This window comes from Dama dama, chromosome 5, assembly GCF_033118175.1.
Source record: "Dama dama isolate Ldn47 chromosome 5, ASM3311817v1, whole genome shotgun sequence".
NCBI classification, from domain to species: domain Eukaryota; kingdom Metazoa; phylum Chordata; class Mammalia; order Artiodactyla; family Cervidae; genus Dama; species Dama dama.
The window spans coordinates 80,396,083-80,419,338 of NC_083685.1; the positions used below are offsets into that span (position 1 = coordinate 80,396,083).

Below are 23,256 nucleotides of genomic sequence, written 5' to 3' on the forward strand. Positions count from 1 at the left end.
TCTGCACACATTTCTAAAATCAGAAAAGGTTGTCCTTTTAAAAAAATATTTGTATTTTTGGCTGCACTGGGTCTTAGTTGCAGCACAGGTCTTCACTGCAGCCTGTGAGATTTCTCGCTGCAGCATGCAGGCTTCTCTAGGCGTGGCCTGTGGGCTTCTCTTTAGTTGTACACAGGCTTAGCTGCCCTGATGGATGTGGGATCTTAGTGCCCTGACCAGGGATCGAACCTGTGTCCCCTGCATTGGAAAGCGGATTCTTAACCACTGAATGATCAGGGAAGTCCCTGGAAAAGGCTGTCTTTTAAAAACTTACTTTATTAGCTAGGCTACAAATATCTCTGAAAAGAAAAAAGAAAATCAAGTATCTGAAACCTCCCAAGGGGGTTGGCTAACACTTAGGCACGATAGGCCACTATCGGTCTCTGCTGGAAATTCTTCTCTGTTTTGCTTTCTTTTTTTTCAAACAACTCTTTAAAATGTAAAAGCTATTCTCAGGTCATAGGCTGTACCAAAGCAGGTTGCCAACATCAGCTTCGCCCATTAAGTAGCATGCATCATCAGGTGTCTGACCAAGCAAATACAGCCTACCAAATTTTTTCAGTACTCATCATTTAGTCTACCCACAGAATGTTGCCTCACAGATGACAATAATTTTAAAAAGAAGCAGAGACAGAAGCGAAGGGAAGAGCAGCAGCAGCCACAGAGATGGTTTTACGAGCCCTGGCAGAACCCGTGGCGGGCTGCACCTTCGTCTGGGGGCTGCGCCATGAAGGAGTCGCTAAACCCGCCCAGGCCGGCGTGCTCCTCCTGCTCCTCATTCTCCGTGTCACATTCGATGTCGCTGTCGCTGCTCATTCCTGGCAGGAAGAAGGAGAGAGCATGTCTGACAAGAAACCACGGCACGAAAAAGGCAGCTCCTTACCCAACCTGAGATTCCCACGGAATTTTACACTGAATGCCAAGGTAATAGAAGATAGCAAGCAAACAAAACAGAAAAAGTAACCACACAGAACTCGGTTCTCTAGTTATTTAGAGCCTGTTTATCTTTGTTCTCAAAGTATCTGAAAAGCCAGTATTTAATTGAAAGCCAGTATTAATTTCATTATACTGAAAATATCTTTTCCAAAGCAAATACATTGGGTTTTTTTTCCCTTGATAATCATAACAGGAGCTTTAGTTTCTAGCCTAAAATATACGCAAATATAAATACACAAACACAAATATACATTTACACTTATATCTACATGTGTGTATACAAAACTCCAGTAATTTTCACAAGAAATGACTTGCTATCCTATGTAGGCCTCCAATTTTATTTTCGTGCATGAGTTGATTTTTAAGACAAGTTCTATAGAACTTTTCTAGTTCAACAAGACAGAGATCAAGAAAATCTGAAAAATCTCTCTGCTATAAACCCTTATAAATGCTAGATAAAATAAAATCTTGAAGTTTTAATGAACAGCTATATTTAAAAGAAAAAAGTGAAATCCGTGGTATAGCAGAAAAGAGGGTAAGGAAAAACAGTGGGGTAGATGACGTCACCCCAGACAGCTTGCTGTGAAAGTTTGTTTTGGCGACACTATTCTGTGCAGACTCTTCCTTCTGCCCAGGGATGGAACCCACGCCCCCTGCGGTGTAAGCACAGAGTCTTAACCACTGGACCACCAGGAAGTCCCAGAAAACCTTTACTCCTCTGTTGAAAGTGAAAGTGAAGTCGCTCAGTTGTGACCGACGTTTTGCTACTTCATGGACTATAGCCTACTAGGCTTCTCTGTCCATGGGATTCTCCAGGCTAGAATACTGGAGTGGGTTGCCATTTCCTTCTCCAGGAGATCTTCCCAACCCAGGGATTGAATCCAGGTCTTCCGCATTGCAGGCAGACACTTTACCGTCTGAGCCATCAGGGAATCCTCTGTTAGGGATAGGCAAAAAAACACTGGATCCACCACAGAAAGGAAGATGAAACTGAGGCTAAATCTGTACTCCGTGCATAAAACTAAAACTCTTACTGAAAGAATAAATAATTATGTCTACTGTCACAGGAAGACAGTAGGGGATTTTGTCTGGTTTCTGCACTCAGTTCACCTCAGAATTCAAACAAAGGGCAGTGTGCCTAATTTAGGTTTGAGATTTCAAGTTGAAGTTCAAATCTTAGGAAAGGAACATAAAAGTTGGTCAGGAGCTAGTGTTTTTTAATAAAGCAAATATAAAGTCCTCTGGAGGGAAGATTCTAGGTAAGATGAAGCAAACACATTCCACTCCACCTCTTCCACTGAAGGCAGTTATAAATCCTTGACAGAACGCATGAAGTAGCTACTTGAGGACTCTGTAAAGTAATCACGGATACTGGTGTAGACAAAAACCTGAAGTACCAACAAACTGAGGGATTTAAAGAAGACCCAGGGTCCCAGAAAAATCGTATTAAAAATGTGTCAGGGGCTTCCCTGGTGGTTCATGGTAAAGAATCCACCTGCCAACGCAGGAGACATGGGCTCCTTCCCTGGGCTAGGCAGATCTCACAGGTCTTGGCGCAACTAAGCCTGGGTGCCACAACTACTGAGCCTGTGCCCTAGAGCCCGGGCCCTGCAGCTACTGAGCCCACGGCCCGAGCGCCCGCGCTCCTCAACAAGAGACGCCACCACTGGGGGAAGCCCGGGCGCTGCAGCCAGAGTGGCCTCCGCTCACCAAGACTAGGGCACAGCCCATGCAGCAGTGAAGACCCATCACAACCAAAAAATAAAATAAATTAAAAAATTTTTAAGAAAATGTCCAGAATACATTCCAAAATTATTTCAGCATGTGAAAAGCCAGGTAGAGATAAGCAACAAATATCAATGCTGAGATGACAGAAATCATGTTGAAATTATCCAACAGAAGCAGATCTAAAAAATGCTCATGAACACTTTTGAAACATTTAAAAGACCTGTGTGATAGGAAACTTCCACAATCCAGGTCACAATTATTATCACAGGAGGGAAAAAAAAAAAAGAATACTCAAATTTTCTGCAAAGGGTAGTAAAAATCTCAAAAAGGCATGTTCCAATCAAAATTTACAAACAAGGCAGACAATCTGCCTAAAGTGAGAGTCAGTAGGTATACAGATAGAAGGACAACACCAAAAACTATTTTGTGGAAAAAATAGATTTTTAAAGAATTACTAAGATATTGTTGTTAAAATTAAACTATTAATAGATGAACTTAAGCAAGAGTGAAAGAGGAAATTAATCAGTGTTAAAGAACAATGAAATGAGCATTATAAAAAAGAGGTTAACAAACAGGAGAATAAAAAGGCCAGTGGTCAAGACCCCACGCTTCAACCACAGGGAGCGTGGGTTCTGTCCCTGGTTAGAGAACTAAGATCGTGCCCCGTGCCATAAGGCAAAAACAAACAAAACTCAAAAGCTTTTAGGCAGACTAAGGTAAAAAAGAGCAAACAAAATCAGCAATATCAGAAATAAAAGGGAACATCACTACAGAATCTACAGACATTAAAAGGGTAATAAGGGAACAGTATAAAAAAATTTTATGTTCATGAAGTCAAGAACACGGATGAAACGGACAAATCGTTTGACAGACACAAACCGCCAAAATACATTCAGGTAAAAATAGATAAAATAGATAACCTGAATAGGTATGTTAAGCATTAAAAGAAATGAAATTTGGTAGTTTAAAAAAGCTATCAACAAAGAAAACTGTAGCCCCAGATGGCTTTACTGGTAAATTCCTCTTATTCTGTTTTTAAGAAGAGTTTGTATAGTATTATTTCTCCCTTAAACATTTTGAAGATACAGGCTGGATGTTTCTGAAATCTCCTTTCTCAGCAAAGGAAAAAACCCTCCTGGCTCAAGTATGTGTGTGCTCAGTCGTGACTGACTCTTTGAGATCCCAAGAACTGCAGCCCAGGAGGCTCCTCAGTCCATGGGATTTCCCAAGCAAGAATGCTGGAGTGGGCTGCCATTTCCTTCTCCAGGGGATCTTCCTGTCCCAGGGATCCAATCCACAGTCTCAAGTCAACAGTAAGACTGTTTAGAGCCCAAACCTGCTCCTTGCGTGAAGCACTACCTCCACCTTGTGGCCCTTCACAGAACTGTTGCCGAAAACTCTAAAACCAACAAGTATTCCAGCGGCTTCCCTAGTGGCTCAGAATCTGCCTGCAGTGCCAGAGACCCAGGTTCAATCCCTGAGTTGGGAAGATCCCCCAGAGAAGGGAACGGCAACCCACTCCAGTGTTCTTCCCTGGAGAATCCCACGGACAGAGGAGCTCAGACACAACTGAGCGGCCAAGCACAGCATGGTGAAACTCCAAGCACAAGCCTGACCTCTTGGTGCCAGTGTTTCTGAATTCCTGAGACACATTAACCTCCAGGACTCACAAACGAGGAACTGGAATCCTCAGGAATTCCCAAAATCTTAAGTTATTCTTTAAATACTTAAAATATTTTTCAAACTCTTTATTATGTATCTTTTAAAATTTTTGGTTAGTTTGTAGTATTTACAAGAACTGTAGCCAACACTAAATATTCAAATACTGGAACACTCTGTGAACATTATTAGGTAATAGTTGAAAACGTAACACTTAAACTCTCAGCAAGTTTTACAGCACTACATGGAACCACACCTCAAAAATGCCAATATGAGAACACTTTGCTTCCGAAACTTTCTATTTCTTGGAGCACACACACAGGATTCCTGTCTAGCAGTAGTCCCCACCCTTTCTGGCAGCAGGGAGTATTTTCTCACACGCGGGGGGGGGTGGGGGTGGGGGCATGACTGCCCGTTGCCCACTCCCTGCTGTGCGGTCCTATTCCCAACAAGCTGGGGACCCCGGCTCCATAGGGTAAGACAGGAGAGACTCATTAGTATTTACATAGCAGCAGACAGGGCCATGAACACATAATACGGCAACAGCTACAGCCAGGACCGACTTGGTTGCAACTGCTTCTTTCCAAGGTCTTACTAATTTCTGATTCTAGGTCTTACTTTTGATTCTAGCTATCAGCATTTCCAGTTTATGTTTCCAACTTGCCGTAAGAGGATTCTTCCAAAATGGTCATGTTTCCGTGCTGCTGCTGCTGTTTTCTAATCTAACCTCAATCCCACGCAGCATGTGGGGTCTTAAGTTTCCTGCCTCGGGACTAAACCCACGCCCCCTGCAAGGGAAGCATGGAGTCTTAACCACTGGACCACCAGAAAAGGCCCTATGCTTCTGTGTTGACTGCTAAAGATTAACTCTACCAGGAGAATAACAATAACTTTTTCAGTTTTTTTATTTCTTGACTCATTTTTTCTCAGGATTCAGAAAAACATACATTTCCCAAGAAATGTTGGAAAGGAATTCCTGCATGAAAATACATTTTGGTCTTTTATCAAGTCCTAAGATCTGAAGTTCCCTAGTTCTGTGAATGAGAAAACTAAATTGGTCTCTTGATCTCTAGGTCACAGGTCCTGGGTCCTGTACAACCCACTGCCATCAGTGAGAGCAAGTAAACACAACATAAGGTCAAATAAATGAAAGTAGCTATTGTCAAGCAACCGATCACAACCTACAGCCTGTGCTTTGCCCCATATGTTTCAATGTGTATCAACTGCATTAAACGGTAAAGCAAACTAGTGATATTTCACCAACTGTAAGAAATTTGAATATAGGACTTTTCTTAATCCTACCAGAAGGTGTCAACAAGTTTTCACACACTGGCTATCAATAATACTTGTAAGATACCATTAAATGTGTGGATCACAACAAACTGGAAAATTCTTAAAGAAATGGGAATATCAGACCACGTTACCTGCCTCCTGAGAAATGTGTATGCAGGTCAAGAAGCAACAGTTAGAACTGGACATGGAATAGACTGGTTACAAATCAGGAAAGGAATAAGTAAAGGCTATATACTGTCATCCTGCTTATTTAACTTAAATGCAGAGTACATCATGTGAAATTGCGGGCTGGATGAAGCACAAGCTGGAATCAAGATTGCTGGGAATAATATCAATACCTCAGCTACGCAGATGACACCACCTTTATGGCAGAAAGTGAAGAACTAAAGAGCCTCTTGATGAAAGTGAAAGAGGAGAGCGAAAAAGTTGGCTTAAAACTCAACATTCAGAAAACTAAGATCGTGGCATCCGGTCCCATCATTTCATGGCAAATAGATGGGGAAACAATGCAAACAGTGAGAGACTTTATTTTGGGGGACTCCAAAATCACTGCAGATGGTGACTGCAGCCATGAAATTAAAAGACGCTTGCTCCTTGGAAGAAAAGCTATGACCAATATAGACAGCATATTAAAAAGCAGAGACAAATTACTTTGACAACAAAGGTCCATCTAGTCAAAGCTATGGTTTTTCCAGTGGTCATGTATGGGTGTGAGAGTTGGACTATGAGCAAAGCTGAGCATTGAAGAATTGATGCTTTTGAACTGTGGTGTTGGAGAAGACTCAGAGTCCCTCAGACTGCGAGGAGATCAAACCAGTCAATCCTAAAGGAAATCAGTCCTGAATATTTATGAGAAGGACTGATGATGAAGCTGAAACTCCAATACTTTAGCCACCAGATGAGAAGAGCTGACTCACTGAAAAGATCCTAATGCTGGGAAAGATTGAAGGCAGGAGGACGGGGACAGGATGAGTTGGCTGAATGGCATCACCGACTTGATGGACATGAGTTTGAGCAGGCTCTGGGAGTTGGTGATGGACAGGGAAGCATGGTGTGCTGCAGTCCATGGGGTCGCAAGGAGTCGGACACAACTGAGTGACTGAACTGAACCATTAAATGTAAGATGTTTCCGAGATGTTAATGTGGGGGGAAAAAATCCAAACCAAAATCCTGCATCTTGAAGTAAAATTTGAAATAGGCTATTTCTGAGTCAATCACCTACAATATTTTCTGAGGATTCACTATATGCTCAGTAGTTCCAAGTTTCAAGGGTGCTTCAGCTGCTTGGAAAATATATCAACAACTTGGCAGAGCAAAGCCTTGCTCCACCTGCCCTCCTCCTTTCCAGGAGAACCTCAACATTGTTCAGCTTTCTTCCCTTCTTTGTGTGTCCAGGTAGAATGGATCAGGGAGGGGAACCACAAATGTTTAGACTTGATCAAGTTTCCCTTTCTTTGGCTAGTGACTAATCAGATGAACTCTAAGAAAGGTTCTCCTCATTGATAAATAGAGACATATAAAATGAAATAATGTTCCACTAAATCCAGAACGTTATTCTGATTCTGTATGAAGTCTGGAACTGCAGCAACTACCTTGCCATCCTGAGGGGAGCTAAATCAACTTGCTTAGAACTGCAGAGCAGAAGAATGGGGAATGGAGGTGGGGGAAACAGGTTCTTGATGATATGACTCTCATTGAGAGTGAGAGTCTGAAAGACTCTGTGACCTCGTGGGCTGTAGCCCACCAGGCTCCCCCATCCCCTGGATTTCTCAGGCAAGAATACTGGAGTGAGTTGCCATTCCCTTCTCTAGGAGATCTTCCCGACCCAGGGATCAAACCCAGGTCTCCCATATTGCAGGTAGATTCTTTACCATCTGAGCCACCGGGGAAGCTCTGATGACATTAAGCAGCTAAATTTTCCAGCCTTGATACTGTCCAACAAGAGCTAGGTGAGACTTCCTGTTAATACAAGACAGTAAATCTTCCTACTGCTTATACTGTAGGAAGCAAGTTACACTGGGGTTTTGCAACTTCCATTAGAAACTCTTTAACTGACATACCAAAAGGGATCAGCAATGCTGGAGGATCAGACTTTGTATTACTCTTAGACAAGGTACCAGTAAGGTTTGTAACAGGCATACCACAGCTTTTCCCTGGGACAGGGACAACCCTGACTTAACTGAAAGGGACTGTGTTAATTCAGTAGAACTCAATCACACAGTCTCCAGTTTTAGATAGAACAAGGAAGAAACTGGTCTACCTATGGAATTCTGTAGGGTATCAACTGGGATGGACAGATTTTTGGAACACAGGCATTAACCAGGAGATTATACAAGGTTGTCCCATATGATCCCCGTTAGAAAGGAAAAGATCTGTTGATGACTGTCATGTCTAAGAAATGTCACATTTTATTGACCCTCAGGAACATTTAAGAGACTGCTTTAGTTGTCCCAAATTCCCAGCTAGTAACAAAAAGAATGCCTTATTTAAAGTTTCTTCAAACAGCTTGGCAATAGGGAGGAGAAAGAGGAGGAGAAAGACACTAATTTACAGTGACCTGGCACAGAAAATGTTCTTTTAGGCATTCTGCTCAAGAATAAAGAGCCCTGTTCTTCCTAAGCACAGATACAAGACTACCTCACTCAACTTTTCACCAAGGCTTATTGGTGTGAAAAGTAAAGGTTTCTTGAAAACTGGCTCCTGCTGCTGATAGAATAATACCCACAGCAGTAAGTAAGAACCCATTCTTCTCTCATAAAGCAAATTCCAAAAGGCACAGAGCTCCTTTAGTTTACCTAATCCCTTCCTGCAGTCTCCTCACCACAGAGCCTGGGATTCCAGTGGTAAACAAACTGCAATGGTGGATTTTCTTGGCACTATTGATTTGCATGTTTACAGCAACTTTTCTTACTGCGTTCGAGGTGCTCTACATCACTGCACACTCCTGACCTAAGAAGAAGGTGTTGCTGAGAACACTGCCAGCACTAAACCTCAGGTTCAAGGACCTGAAAGTGCATGTGTTCCCAGTCGCTCAGGTGTGTCTGACTCTTTTTTGACACCAGACTGTAACCGCCAGGCTCCTCTGTCCATGGAATTTTTTCCAGGCGAGGATGCTGGAGTGGGTTGCCATTTCCTCCTCTGAGGGAATGTTCCCGCCCCAGGGATCAAACCAGAATCTCGCCCCTCCTGCACTGCAGGTGGATTTCCCTACTTCTGAGTGCACAGGCGACTCTAAATGTGGCCAAGCAAATGACTTGCTCCAGTTTAGGATAAGCTGTTAACAATCACCTTTAAAAAAAGAAATGAAATGAAGCTAATGTCAAAACTTATGGGGTTTTTTAGGGCTGGTTTTTAGGGCTGGCTAGCTATTTATATAGAAAAATTGAGAAATGTGAAGTTATGAGATGAAGGCTGAAATTTAAAAGAGCAAGTCATCTCTCACCGAGTTTAATTTAACAGGCTTCTTACCAGTCTTTCTGTCCCCAGAGTTCCACACCCCATTCCCAGTCTCCAGCACGACCAGAGTAGGAATTTTAAAACATAATTTTATTATTTCACTTCTTGCTTAGATCCCATTCAAAGGACAAAGTCCAGATTCTAGCTAGACACACAGTATAACTCTCCATGATCTGGCCTCTGCCTCTACTCTGGGCTCACCTTTCACCAGTCTTCACCTGACTCGTACTAATTCATGCTCATCCCTAAGGATGGTCTTTCCAAGGGTGGACTAGACTAGTAGAGAGGTGGCAGTGAAGAGCACTGGCTCTGTGACTAACTATGGTAAGTTACACCTTTAGGCCTTAGCCTAGTCACCTGTAAGGTCAAGATGATAAAAGTAACCACCATGTAGGTCTGCCACTGAGCAGTCTCATCCTAATGAGGGCTTGCAAATATTATCTATTGTTTTTATTATTACATGCCTGTTAGTTGTTGTTTAGTCACTAAGTCGTGACTCTTTTGACCTCACGGACTGCAGCCCGCCAGGCTCCTGTTTCCATGGATTTCCCAGGCAAGAATACTGGAGTGGGTTGCTATTTCCTTCTCCAGGGGACCTTCCCGATGCAGCAACTGAACCCAAATCTCCCGCACTTGCAGGTGGGTTTTTCACCACGGAGCCACGAGGGAAGCCCACGTATTAGCTGAGCTCCCTACATACGCTATCGCAGCGCTCATCATTTCATATTTTAATTGGCTATTAACTAGTCTCTCAACACCTGACCAGGGGTATTCAACTGCTCTCTCTGCTCCCCTCCACCACCACCAACGCATACCCAGCAGCCCTGAGATGTGGGATGTGTAACTGTAACCCACTCCCAGGTATAACTATAACCCACTCTGGCAAGTGATTCTTAAGCAATCACCCTGGTTCGAGTTTTCACCTCAATCAGTGGTTCTCAGCCGGGGAAGATTCTGCCTCGCAGGGGACATGCGGCAATGCCTGGAGACACTGTCTGGCTACTGTAATTCACGGGAGGTACTACTGGTACCCAGTGGTTAAAAGCCAAGAAAACTTCTGGAGAGACTAGAATGCAAATGGCAGGCCCAGAATACAAAGAATCCCCTATCTCAAAATGTCAATGGCATCAAGGCAGAGAAACTGTGAACTCAGCAGTAAGTTCAGAAATTACTTTATCACTAGCATCAGAACAATGCCAGACAAATTAGAAGCATTTCACAAATGCTGCATAAATAGGAGCCTATAATTAAAGCATATACTGTTAACAATTTAAGTCATCACAATTTATAACCAGTATGTATAAACACATGGAAACTAGCTAATCCCTACCAGCAAATCACTATAGGTCCTTTCTATAAAGATCAACATAACATATTTTTCCTTTTGTTTTCAAATCAACACTTCACTCTAAAAATCCTTTCTATTTAATCTCTTCTACTGAAATAATGCTGTCTACCACAGGAGCACCAAGACAGAAGACCAAAATGATTAGTGTTCTTTAAAACTGAAAAACCTGAAAATGCTAACACCCACACACTCTTTCACAGGGCAGTCAGAGGTAGATGCTGGCACCTTTTATCATATGCTCTGAGCTACAATTCATCAATCATTGAAATTCAAATGAATGCAGAGGTTGTACATGGCAGTTTCACAGAGAAATGAAAAAAATTTCAATGTCAAATATCATTAATAAGGTTGACATGCTTTTCTGCTCACATATAAAGGACAAGCAAGGGCAACACACACAGCCTTGTTTCAAGCACCATCTGTTAACTCAAAATTACAAAGTCTTCTATGCTTTAAGATAAAGAATAATGAACCTGAAAGAAGTTGTAGATGAATATTAGAAATGTAACTGAGAATGAACTGGCAGAACAGAAGTCAGTTACCATAAAGGATTTTTCAAGTGCTTAAAGTTTGCAATTCTTCTAAAAGAGCAAAGCAACCTACAAACAATTATCAAGACTGACTTAAAAAGACGAAGCATGTTTTTCCCATAAGACACAGAACATATCCAATGTCATCTTTCATATCTAGAAAACTTCAATGCCTCCTCATGTAGGTAGCATAACACATTTAATGAATGAGCAAATGAAGTATCTGCAGATATTCCCCTCGAAACTGCCCCTTCTAGTAAGATATATCCTTTTATGTAGTCAACTATTTTGCCTTCCCCTGTAATGCATGTCCTAGTGAATCAAACTCAGTGGCACAATGAATGCTATTTTCAGATGAAGCATGTCAAATAGTAGGTAACGCCTCAGTAACTGTTTTATTAAACCAACTACTCCTCACCACTACCAAAAAGAGATGATTATTCCGCTTCCCGCCAGTTACGACTTTCTCATGCCTTACCGTCCTCTGGGGCAGCTGAAGCTCCTTCAGGTAGAACAGGCTGTAACTCCCCAGTTTCTGAGTTATTTTCCACATCAGTCATTTGCATTCCTTCCAGATGACTTCCTTTAGCATTAGTCCTCAAAGAGGGAGAAAATGACCTTATATTTTTGTATAACCAGTCAGTGATATGATAATCTAGATTTCCTTCCTTCTGAGCAAACTAATAGTGTATGGAACACCAGAGTTTAATACTAAATTTCAAGTTTTACTTTTAAAAGATTCACTTACAATGAAAGGTTATAAAGTGGCAGCTTGCATCAATGTCAATATCCTGGCTGTGACAAAATGTCAGCATTTTGCAAAATGTTATCATTAGGGGAAACTATGTAAGGTACACAGGCTCTCTCTATCCTTTCTTATAATTGCATGTGAATCTACAATTATCTCAAGAATTCCAATTTAAAAACAGAAATGGAAGTCCTAAATAATACGTCCTTACCAACACAGACATAGAGAACAGACTTATGGACGTGGCTGGTGGGGGAGGAGGGAAAGGGTGGGATAATGGAGAGAGGAACATGGAAATGAACATTACCCATACACAAAAGAGACAGCCAACGGGAATTTGCTGCATGACTCAGGGAACTCACCCTGGGGCTCGGCAACAACCCAGATGGACGGGATGGGGAGGTGGGAGGGATGGTCAGTGGGAGGGGACACGGGTGAACCTGTGGCTGGTTCATATTGATGTTTGGCAGAAACTAACACAATACCGTAAAGCAATGATCCTTCATTTAAAAATTACTAAAATATGGAGAAGGAAATGGCAACCCACTCCAGTACTCTTGCCTAGAAAATTCCATGGATGGAGGAGCCTGGTGGGCTACAGTCCATGGGGTCGCAAAGAGTCAGACATGATTGAGTGACTTTTCACTTTCACTCTCACTTCCTAAATACAATGGTGGTTCTGATTATTGCACTTAAAACTGGGATGTTGGACTATATTTTCAGTATTCTGTTAAACACTAAAGTACTGTGTAGATAAAATGATAAAAAATATTGTTACCAAGAAAAAAAAATAATAATAACAATAAGAACATGTTCTCACCTATATGGAAAGACTTTTAAGGTATACTGAATGAGAAAATAAGGTGTACCATTTTTATTAGAAAAAAACTATATGGTTGCAGTTATTTAAATATGCATGAAAACTGAGAAGACACAGCATATACAAAAAATTAAAAACAGCAGGAATGTGTGTGGGCAGGGGGATGGAAAACAAAGCAGATGGGAAAACTTAATATTCTTTTTTTAACTTCCATTTTGAACCATTTATTATTAGTATTTAAAATTTTTGCTTATGTTACCTTAAATCAGGCAGGGAAAAAAAGACACAAGATGGAAAACATCACATGAGCCAGGCTGGCAGTATAAGTAACCATAAAATGAGGGTTACAGCTATGAGCTTTATACAATTATAAAGGATTTTACAGTCTACAAAAACTATACATTCGTAGACATTTAATCTTTATGACTAAAGGCAGATATAAACCTCTGTAACAAAATATAAAAGCTAGTTACAGCTTTCATCTTAAAAGGAACTTGTGTAAAACCAGACTAGGAAGTGGGAAGGATAAGACAATCTCCAGTGATTATCACGTTTTCCCTACTTAAACCTGAGCTAAAGCAGAAAATAAAGCCACCAGCTGTCCTTTTAGATTTGGTAATTATTCAGATCTAAAAACTCTATGAAACAAAGTAAACTTAAGGGATATTAATCTTTCTCTAAATTTAATTCAAAGTTCTTTTCAAAGTCTCCAAGGTAAAACTATTCCATTGTTTAAAATTAGAAATGATACTTAGTAGCCATAAAATAGATGAGCAGATGGACACTAAAGGCTCATCTGCACATTCACAGACAATACACTCCACATTCACTCTCTCAGGCAGATGGAAGTTTAACTGACATGACTGGGATTTGAGTTCATGTTTCCTGGGAGAGAAATAAAGGTACTAATGACCGTGTATATATACCTTTTCGGGAAATTCCAACTATGTATTTTGAGGACACTTTCATAAAAGAAAAAACGGTAAGATGAAAGCAGAAAAGCAGTGGTAAAATTAAATTGTTAGGTCTCTGTTCCACCCAAATTCATGTAAAGCCACAATAAAGTCCAGCACAAATGTGTGTGAAAAGCATGGGACAGATGGGGAAAAAAGGTGACACAGAACCTCACAATAAAGAGGTTACACAAGGTCATACAACATTATTATCCTAACTTCAGTGAAAAGGAGTTCTAACTTACTCAAACTGAACTTCTGCTACTATCTCACTCAGTTTAAGAAAAAAGGAAGATCTCTGATACTTTAAAAGTTCCTTTTTAATACAATAAATAAATAATTGCTAAAAAATTAACATAGTAGAAATTTACTTTATTACATTGTAGATTTAAAAGTGCCAACCAAAGCTATTAGCTATTATTCTATTATATAAACAAAAGAACTTCATTTACCCCAAGGTGACCATTTTTCTTCTTTTTTCAACAACAGGTACGCCATTAAAAACTGCAACCAAAACAGCATCTGAATCCAAAGCTTGACACTGCCGATCTTCAGATTTCGGCAGAATGTCACTGATACTGACATGGGTCAAGGCTCGGGGAGAACTATGCCTGCTCCCAGACTGAGAGCTTCCTGGGGAGACTACAAAAAAGGAAGGGTATATTCAGAAGGAAGGCAAACAAAAAAAGGTTCTCTCTCTAGTTTCCACTTACGGTATGTTAGTCGCTAAATTGTGTGCGACTCTTTGCGACCCCACTGATCATAGCCCACCAGGCTCCTCTGTCCATGAATTCTCCAGGCAAGAGTACTGGAGAGGGTTACCATTTCCTTCTCCAGGGAATCTTCCCGACCCAGAGATCGAACCCTGGTGTCCCACACTGCAGTCTTCACTCAGGAGATCTCATTATACATAAATTTTTAAACTGCAGGAAAACTCAAGAACAATTCTTAAATATACCCCAGTCTTCTTGATGTCAGGTATTTAAAACTCAGGAGTCCAGAATATGAAGTCTGATGGCTGCACTTTCTTACTGATGGGTCTGTTCTGTTCTGTGATCAAGGAATTTTCAACCTGAGTTTCAGCATTTTTGGTGCCTTTAAAGCAGCTATACCATAAGATCAGTTTCAACAGACATCTATCTACCAAAGTTACATTCTGAACTCTCCAAACTTACCTTCAGACAGAGTCTGGCAGTCTCCCTTGGAACGGCTATTTTCCCCAGAGTCTACTGCTCTTCGAAGAGACAGACTACCTGCTATACTTGACCGAGCAGGCTTGGGCGAATGACTCTTCTTATTTGTGGCTGCAAAGACATTTTAAAACATTTCTGATTATGATAAAATGGCACAAAACTTACTACCTAGGCAACCAGAGAAAGGTTTTATCTTACCATACATGGAAGGAATTCCCATCTACTGTGTTCAAAGATAAATAGAACACTCTGGTCCCAATTGGTTTATTTGGGGTTTTATGCCAAAAACATTCCTATTTCATTGCTTGTGTTCTTACAAAAGTAGAAAATTATCAGTGAACTCCAAAAGAAAAATCAGTTTAAATTCCAAACGAACTCCAATCTCAATTCAATTAAACCAAGTACCAAGAACAAAAAAATAACCATCAAAACACTTGGAAACAAATATTATTGGGTTAAAAATAAATCAATGCTGAATTAGAAACAAACCACAATTATAATATGTTAAGATGTCTGTGGCTAAAACAGTAATTAGAGGAAAATGTATAGCCTTAAAATGAATTAAAAGAAAACAACCTGAAACTAAAGGACCTAACATGCATAGACTCAAGAAGATGGAAAAATAATTAAAAAAAAAAAAAAAGAAAAATAAGAAAGCAGAAGAGATGCATTAAAAGGTAATGAACAGGTTCAATAAGGTAGCAGGATATAAGATCAATAACCAACTGACTTTTTATACAGCAGTAAAGAATAATCTGAAAATGAAATTAAGAAAACAATTCCATTAACAACAGCATCAAACAGAATAAAATACTTAGGGAAAATTTTAACAAAGAAATGTAAGACCCTAACGTGGAAAACTATCACACATTGTTGAAAAAAAATAAAGAAATGAGGGAAAATACTGTGTTCATTAACTGGAAGACTCAATACTGCTAACATAGCATTATTCCCAAACTTGATCTACAATATAGATTCAACACAATCCCTATAAAAATTTCAGCTGTCTTTTCGTGGTTGATGTTGCAGATATCGACAAGCTGATCCTAAAATTCATAGAAAAATAAAAAAGATCCAGAATACTTCAAAGCAATCTTGAATTGAGGACTCACTCATACGATTTCACAACTCTGCTGTAAAACTACAGTATTCAAGACTGTGGTAAAGAAACAAAAAAAAGATCAATGCAACAGAATTCAAGAGTTCAGAAAGAAAACCTAATATTTATGGTCAATTAATTTTTGGAAGGAAGCCAAGATAATTTAAGCTGGACAAAGGGAAAAAAGATGAACAAAAACAAGTGCTGATAAGAATACAGTGACACTGGAATCCTTATACACTGCTGAGAACGTAAAATGGTGCAGCTGCTATGAAAACAGCATGCTCCTGCTGTGCTGCGCTCAGTCATATCCAGCTACGTGTGACCCCATGGACTGCAGCCTACCAGGCTCCTCTGTCCATGGGACTTCCCAGGCAAGAATACTAGAGTGGGTTGCCATTTCTTCCTCCAGGGGATCTTCCCAACACAGGAATCAAACCCGAGTCTCCTGTGTTGCAGGCGGATTCTTTACTACTGAGCCATTGGAAAAGTCCACAAAATAGTAAGGCCATGCCTCAAAAAATTAAACTTAGTTCTCATATAATCCAGCAATTCCACTCCAAAGCATATACTTAAGGTGAATAAAAACATATGTCCACACAAAAAATCATACATGAATGGTCACAGCATCATAATTCATTACAGCCAAAAAAGTAGAAATAAAAAATCGAAGTCCTCATCAACTGCTAAGCAGATCAAACAAAAAGTGGTACCCATAAACAATGAAGTATCACTCAGCCTTAAAACAAAATGAAAAAAGACATGTTACAACATGAATGGTCCTTGGAAACATGCTAAGTTAGAGAAGTCAGATACAAAAAGCTTCGTGTAGTGTGACTCCATTTATATGAAAAGTCCAGAAGAAGCAAATCCATACAGACAAAATAGATAAGCAATTACCAGGATATAAGGGGAAGGGGAAGATAGGAAGTAAGGGCTCCTGGGTATGGAGTTTATGGGGAGAGTAAATGGAGCTCCTTGCCCCTTTCTTGTCTGTCCATCTATTATCCTCTAACTTTGAAAAGTGAAGTAAAGTCGCTCAGTTGTGTCTGACTCTTTGTGACCCCTTGGACTGTAGCCTACCAGGCTCCTCCATCCATGGGACTTTCCAGGCAAGAATACTGGAGTGGGTTGCCATTTCCTTCTCCAGGGGAACTTCCCAACCTAGGGATCAAACCCGGGTCTCCCACATTGCAGGCAGACGCTTTACCGTCTGAGCCATCAGGGGACCATTTATACCAGGAAGTTGGCTTCCCTGGTAGCTCAGTTGGTAAAGAATCTGCCTGCAGTGCAGGAGACCTGGGTTTGATCCCTGGGTCAGGAAGATACCCTAGAGAAGGAAATGGCAACCCACTCCAGTATTCTTGCCTGGAGAATCCCATGGACAGAGGAGTCTGGTGGGCTGCAGTCCATGGTATTGCAAGAGTCAGACACGACTTAGTAACTAAACCATCACCATAACCTCTAACTTTAAAAGAACCTAATTATAGGAATGAGATCACGAGGCAATTTAATCCAACTTCTGACTTTTCCTCTCTTGAATGCATACCTTGTCTTGCTGATTCTTTTCCTAGATAAAAAGAAGAATGAAGAATTAAGCAGTTGAAAAAACTGACTAGCTCTCTACTTCCAATCCCTGGAGGAGGGCAAGGGCAGTATACCTGCTGGAGAATCCCCATGGACAGAGGAGCCTGGCGGGCTACAGTCCATGGGGTAGCAAAGAGTTGACTGAGTGACTAAAGCAAGCTACTTTCAATGGAGCCCCCAAGCAATCCTCGATCACTTGGGCAAGATATTGATAAATCTGAAGGGAGAGGCAGCCAATCTGCATGCTGTGAGAATGATGCAGAACCCAACCTTCTGCCTCAATATGCTGAGATTCTCCTCCCAACACCCATATTTTTCCCTTAAAAAAAAACTGTCACAGCTGAGCACACGCCTTGGACTTGGTCTTTGGACACAAGTCCACCAACTCCTCAAACTGCTGGCTTTTCTGGTTAAAGCCATCTTTTCTTTCTACTGACACTTGCCCCTCAAATTATTGGCTTTTAAGCAGTGAGCAGCCAAACCTAAGTTCAATAATATGGGGAATGATGAAAATGTCCTAGACTTGGATAATGGTGAATGTCACAAAACTGTAAATATAATAAAAACTGATGAATTGTACATTGTGTGGGGGGGGGAGATGCTGTGAGAAAAAATTATGACCAATTTCTTCACTGCAAAGTAAACATGAACTATCATTTAAGAAAAGAAAATGAAGAGATGCATTAACAGAAGTGAAGGCAGAAATTAACATAATAAAAAGACAGACACCACTCTCATGGCAGAAAGCGAAGAGGAACTAAAGAGCCTCTTGATGAAAGTCAAAGAAGAGACTGAAAAAGTTGGCTTAAAACTCAACATTCAAAACACTAAGATCATGGCATCCGGTCTCATCACTTCCTGGCAAGTAGATGGGGAAACAACGGAAACTGTGACAGACTTTATCTTCCTGGACTCCAAAATGCCTGCAGATGGTGACTGCAGCCATGAAATTAAAAGAAGCTTGCTCCTTGGAAGAAAAGTTATGACCAACCTAGACAGCATATTAAAAAGCAGAGCCATTACTTTGCCGAATAAGGTCTGTATAGTCACAGCAAAGAGGTTTTTCCAGTAGTCATGTATGGATGTGAGAGTTGGATAATAAAGAACGCTGAGTGCCAAAAATTTGATGCTTTTGAACTGTGGTATTGGAGGAGACTCTTGAGAGTCCCTCGGACTGCAAGGAGATCCAACTAGTCAATCCTAAAGGATATCAATTCTGAATATTCATTGGAAGGACTGATGCTAAAGCTGAAGCTCCAATACTTTGGCCATCTGATGCAAAGAACTGACTCATCTGAAAAGACCCTGATGCTGGGAAAGATTAGAGGCAGGAGAAGGGGATGAGAGAGGATGAGATGGTTGGATGGTGTCACCAACTCGATGGATATGAGTTTGAGCAAGCTTCGGGAGATGGTGAAGGACAGGGAAGCCTGGCATTCTACAGTCCATGGGGTCACAAAGACTCAGACACGACTGAGTGACTGAACAACAAGAAGAAGATGACATAAATCTAAGAACTAGGTCTCTGAAGAGATGAATAAAATGGACAAGCTTCCAGCACGTCAAGTCAAGGGAAAAAATAAGAAAACACAAATAAGCAATGATATAACAAAGTTAACATCCCATATGCAGAAGGAGTTTTTAAAATTTAAAGGAACAGAGTGACTTTACCCTGGTACATTTATCTAATAAAATGAATTTGCTAGGGAAATTAATTATGAAAATTGATATAAGAAGCAAAAAAGAAATATGAGGGCACCAGTAAACATACAGAAATGAAAAAGGCTGTTAAAAGTTTTATTCCCAAAAGAATTACTCAATAGTTTTATAGATGAATTTCATTACACTTTTAACAAACAGATGTCATGTTAAAATAATTTCTCAGCATAGAAAAGAACAAAGGCTTCTGAATCTTTTCTATGAGATTGGCATAAAAACACAACTAAAATATGTTAATGATAGAATAATGAAACTATAGCTCAATTTTACTTATTTACTACATATTCAAGAATCCTAAGAATTAGCTGGGACTTCCTGGTGGTTCAGTGGTTAAGACTTCACATTTCCACTGCAGGGAGCTCAGGTTTGATCCCCGGTTGAAGAAGAACTAAGATCCCACATGTGCAAAGAACAAGGGGATAACTTTATAATCAGTCCTCCTTATCAGTAATTCAGCATCCAAAGACTCAACCAACTGTGGATTTACTGAAAACAATCTGTGGATAGGAGGACCATATAGTGCAAACCCCTGTTACTCAGAGTCAACCGTATACTAAAAAATTACAAACCACAACCAAGTAGAAAGACTCATTCTAGAACGTAATTTTCTGTGTTCACAAAGTAAAAGGGCAAAATATGATTATTTTGACAGATGACAAACAAGCATTTGATATCATTCTATACAACTTCTTGACTTAGAAAAACTCTTGGTAAGTAGTGTTGACTGAAAAAAAATGTACAACCATAACAGTTGAGAATTATGTTTTATTTGGCAGAGTTTCTGAAGAGTCAAGGGAGGAAAAATATAAGGGTTTTTGCATAACTGGAACATCAAAAGATGACAGTTAATTAAAAAAAACACCAGATATCACAAGTTAATGAATTCAGCACTTTTCGACACATGGGAAGATCCGAGAGTCTGAGCTCACTGAAATCATCCCTTTAATATGCACTTCAGAAATCTAAGGGCTTCCTGATAGCTCAGCTGGTAAAGAATCCACCTGCAATGCAGGAGACCCTGGTTCGATTCCTGCGTCAGGAAGATCCACTGGAGAAGGGATACGCTACCCACTCCAGTATTCTGGCCTGGAGAATTCCATGGACTGTATAGTTCATGGGGTGGCAAAGAGTCGGACACAGCTGAGCAACTTTCACTTTCACTTCACTCAGCAATCTAGGGCCAGTATCCTGCTCTTTCTCATCCACAGTTCCTTTAAGACTCTCCCATTCTAAGTTCCCTCAGGAAGGTGTAGTGGCTTGAAGGCTTAGAATAGTATCTGTAATAATAAACACTTTGTAAATGTTAACCATTATTGCAGTTAGGAAAAGAGTATCTTTTTCAACTCTATAAAAACTACCTTTTGAAACATATAGCAAAATTTGAACTTAATGAGATAAAACCTAAGGAATTCCTAAATAGAGTTTAAAACATTATAAAAATTCTCTAACTGCTATAAGTTAACATCATTCCAAGGTCCCAGCCTAGACAATACAATATGAAAAGTAAATAAGCAGGAAAGGAGTGGATAAGCTATGACTTTTGCTGATGATATGAGTATATACTTAGGAAATTCAATATAATTGACTAAAAAACTTAGACTTAAAAAAACTAAGTGGGCTAAACACAAAATAAACATATTAAAACCAACAGTCTTTCTATATACATCAATAACCAATGATTAGAAAATATTATAGAAGGAAAAAGAGATCCTATCACAATAGAAACCTAAATTATAATATATCTAGAAATTAACATTAACAAGACATATACAGAACTTATATGAAGAAAACTAAAACTCTGAAGAGATATGACTATAACAGAAAATTGCTGTTAGTTGCTCAGTTGTGTCCGACTCTGTTACCCCATGGACTGTAACCCACCAGGTTCCTCTGAAAAATGGAATTCTCCAGGGAAGAATACTGGCGTGGGTAGCCATTCCTTTCTCCAGGGGATCTTCCCGACCCATGGATCAAACCCAGGTCTCCTGTACTGCAGGTGGACGCTTTACCATCTGAGCCACCAGGGATGACTTGAATAAATGGAAACACCACATTACTCAATTTGAATGCTTTAATACCTAAAAGATGTCAATTCCTCAAATTAAATGTTAACTAATGCATTAAATGTAACATTATTCCAGTCAAAATGTTTTTCTGGAAAAGTAAACATGTAAGAGCCATCAAAGACATTTTGAAAACAAAATGAAGGCAAACCTATCACAGTATGATAAACTATAAAACTAAAATGGTTAACAAAAAGGAATGTGGGTCTGGTAGACAATGGAACAAACATTTAGCTTAACAATACCAAAGTGCTGCTTTGTATGTTTTAAAAAAGTGTCCCACTGGCAATTTCACCTCGTCCAACTGTATGAATGAATTTAAAAACAGAACTATGTTAAGTATGAGAATTTGGTCTATAATATAAAAAATGAATTTCATTTTGTTGAACAGAAAAGACTCTTCAAAAAACATGTTTCATTTTCATGGGTAGGTTGGGCATGGTGATCACTGAATTTGCACACTGTCATGGAAAACAAGTTACATATGAAATAATGAACTAAATGTAAAAAAGTTAAAAAATAAAAACAGAACCAAGGAAGTTAAGCGTGATTTTAGAGCTGAAAAGGCCTTCCAAAGAAAAACATTAAACCCTCAAAGAATGAATACTATTAATAGATGTTGAAAATAAAAAATTTAAAACTTATTGTTTAGCAGAAAACAAAAACAACTGACAACAAAGGAAGTATCTGAAGAAATATATAACAAGAGTTTTTTGCAAAAATCCATCCAAAAAGCTTTACTTCTTTTGGTTTAAAATTGTCATTTCCTTGACAACTAGATAAGGTTGAGTATATTTTAATACATTTATTGTCCTGTGGTATTTCTTCTTACCTTAATAACTTAATCATAACCTTTACTCATTTTTCTACTAAATTATCACCTCTATTCAAAAGAATTCTATGTATTTGGCAATTACCCCGTCCTATTCATCTCTACTATATTACTGCCACCAGTATCCAGCATTAATATATCTCATTTTAATAAACACATATATGGAAAGCTCAGAAGTAAACCCTCACATACATGGTTAACACAAGTATCTCAAAAGAATTCTATGTATTTGGCAATTACCCCGTCCTATTCATCTCTACTATATTACTGCCACCAGTATCCAGCATTAATATATCTCATTTTAATAAACACATATATGGAAAGCTCAGAAGTAAACCCTCACATACATGGTTAACACAAGTATCCATCAAAATGAATGCACACTGGAATATTATGCATTCATAAAAGAGAAGAAAATGTTGACATACGCTAGAACATGGATGAACCTTGAGAAACTTATACTAAGTGAAATAAGCCAACCACACATAAAATAAGTTTCCACTCATACGAGGTACCCATAGTAATCAAATTCATAGACTGAAAGCAAAATGGTGGCTGCCAGGGGATCAAGAGAGAAAGAAGAGACAGCAATCGTTTAATAGGTATGGAGACAGTTTCACAAGATAAAAACAAAGTTCTGTGGGTGGCTGTTGGCATTGGTAGCACAACAATGTGCATGTGATATTCAATGCCATTGATAACTACACTTAAAAAGGTTAAGATAGTCAATTTTGTTTAATAAAATATGGTAAAATTTATCATGATTAAAATAATTTATTTTTTAATTAAACACAGAATTACCATATGAATCAGCAATCACACTCTAGGTATATACCCTCCAAAAAAATGAAAGCAGATATCAGAACAGATGCTGCACATACATGTTCATATCTGCATTATTCATAATAGCCAAAAAGTGGAAAAAATCCAAATGTCCATCAAGAGATGAATGGATAAACATACTATAGTATATAAATACCTAAAAGGCAGTATTACTCAGCCTTAAAAAGAAATGAAATTCTGACATTTGCTACAATATGAAGACTGAAGAAATTATGCTGAAGTGAAATAAGTCAGACACAAAAAGACAAATACTGTATGATTCCACGTATATGAGATATCTAGAATAATCAAGTTTATAGAAACAAATAGTGGTTACCAGAGAGTACTGGAAACCAGGAACACCGAGTTACTACTCAAAAGTATATAAAATTTCAGTTTGGGATGATGAAAAAGTTGAGATGAATGGTGGT

General features: G+C 39.4%; 1 protein-coding gene across 3 annotated transcripts in view; it reads right to left on the reverse strand.

Moving 5' to 3' along the window:
• The window catches only part of TRIM37 (tripartite motif containing 37), a 139,132-nt gene that overhangs the window by 14,508 nt on the left and 101,368 nt on the right, over positions 1 to 23,256 (reverse strand). For all 3 annotated transcript variants that reach the window (XM_061142644.1, XM_061142645.1, XM_061142643.1), the window contains exons 20-23: positions 14,686 to 14,814; positions 13,963 to 14,152; positions 11,468 to 11,586; positions 747 to 857 (exon numbers count right to left, since the gene is read on the reverse strand). In XM_061142644.1, the coding sequence (XP_060998627.1) occupies positions 747 to 857; positions 11,468 to 11,586; positions 13,963 to 14,152; positions 14,686 to 14,814 (549 nt within the window). The remainder of the gene's footprint in view (positions 1 to 746; positions 858 to 11,467; positions 11,587 to 13,962; positions 14,153 to 14,685; positions 14,815 to 23,256) is intronic.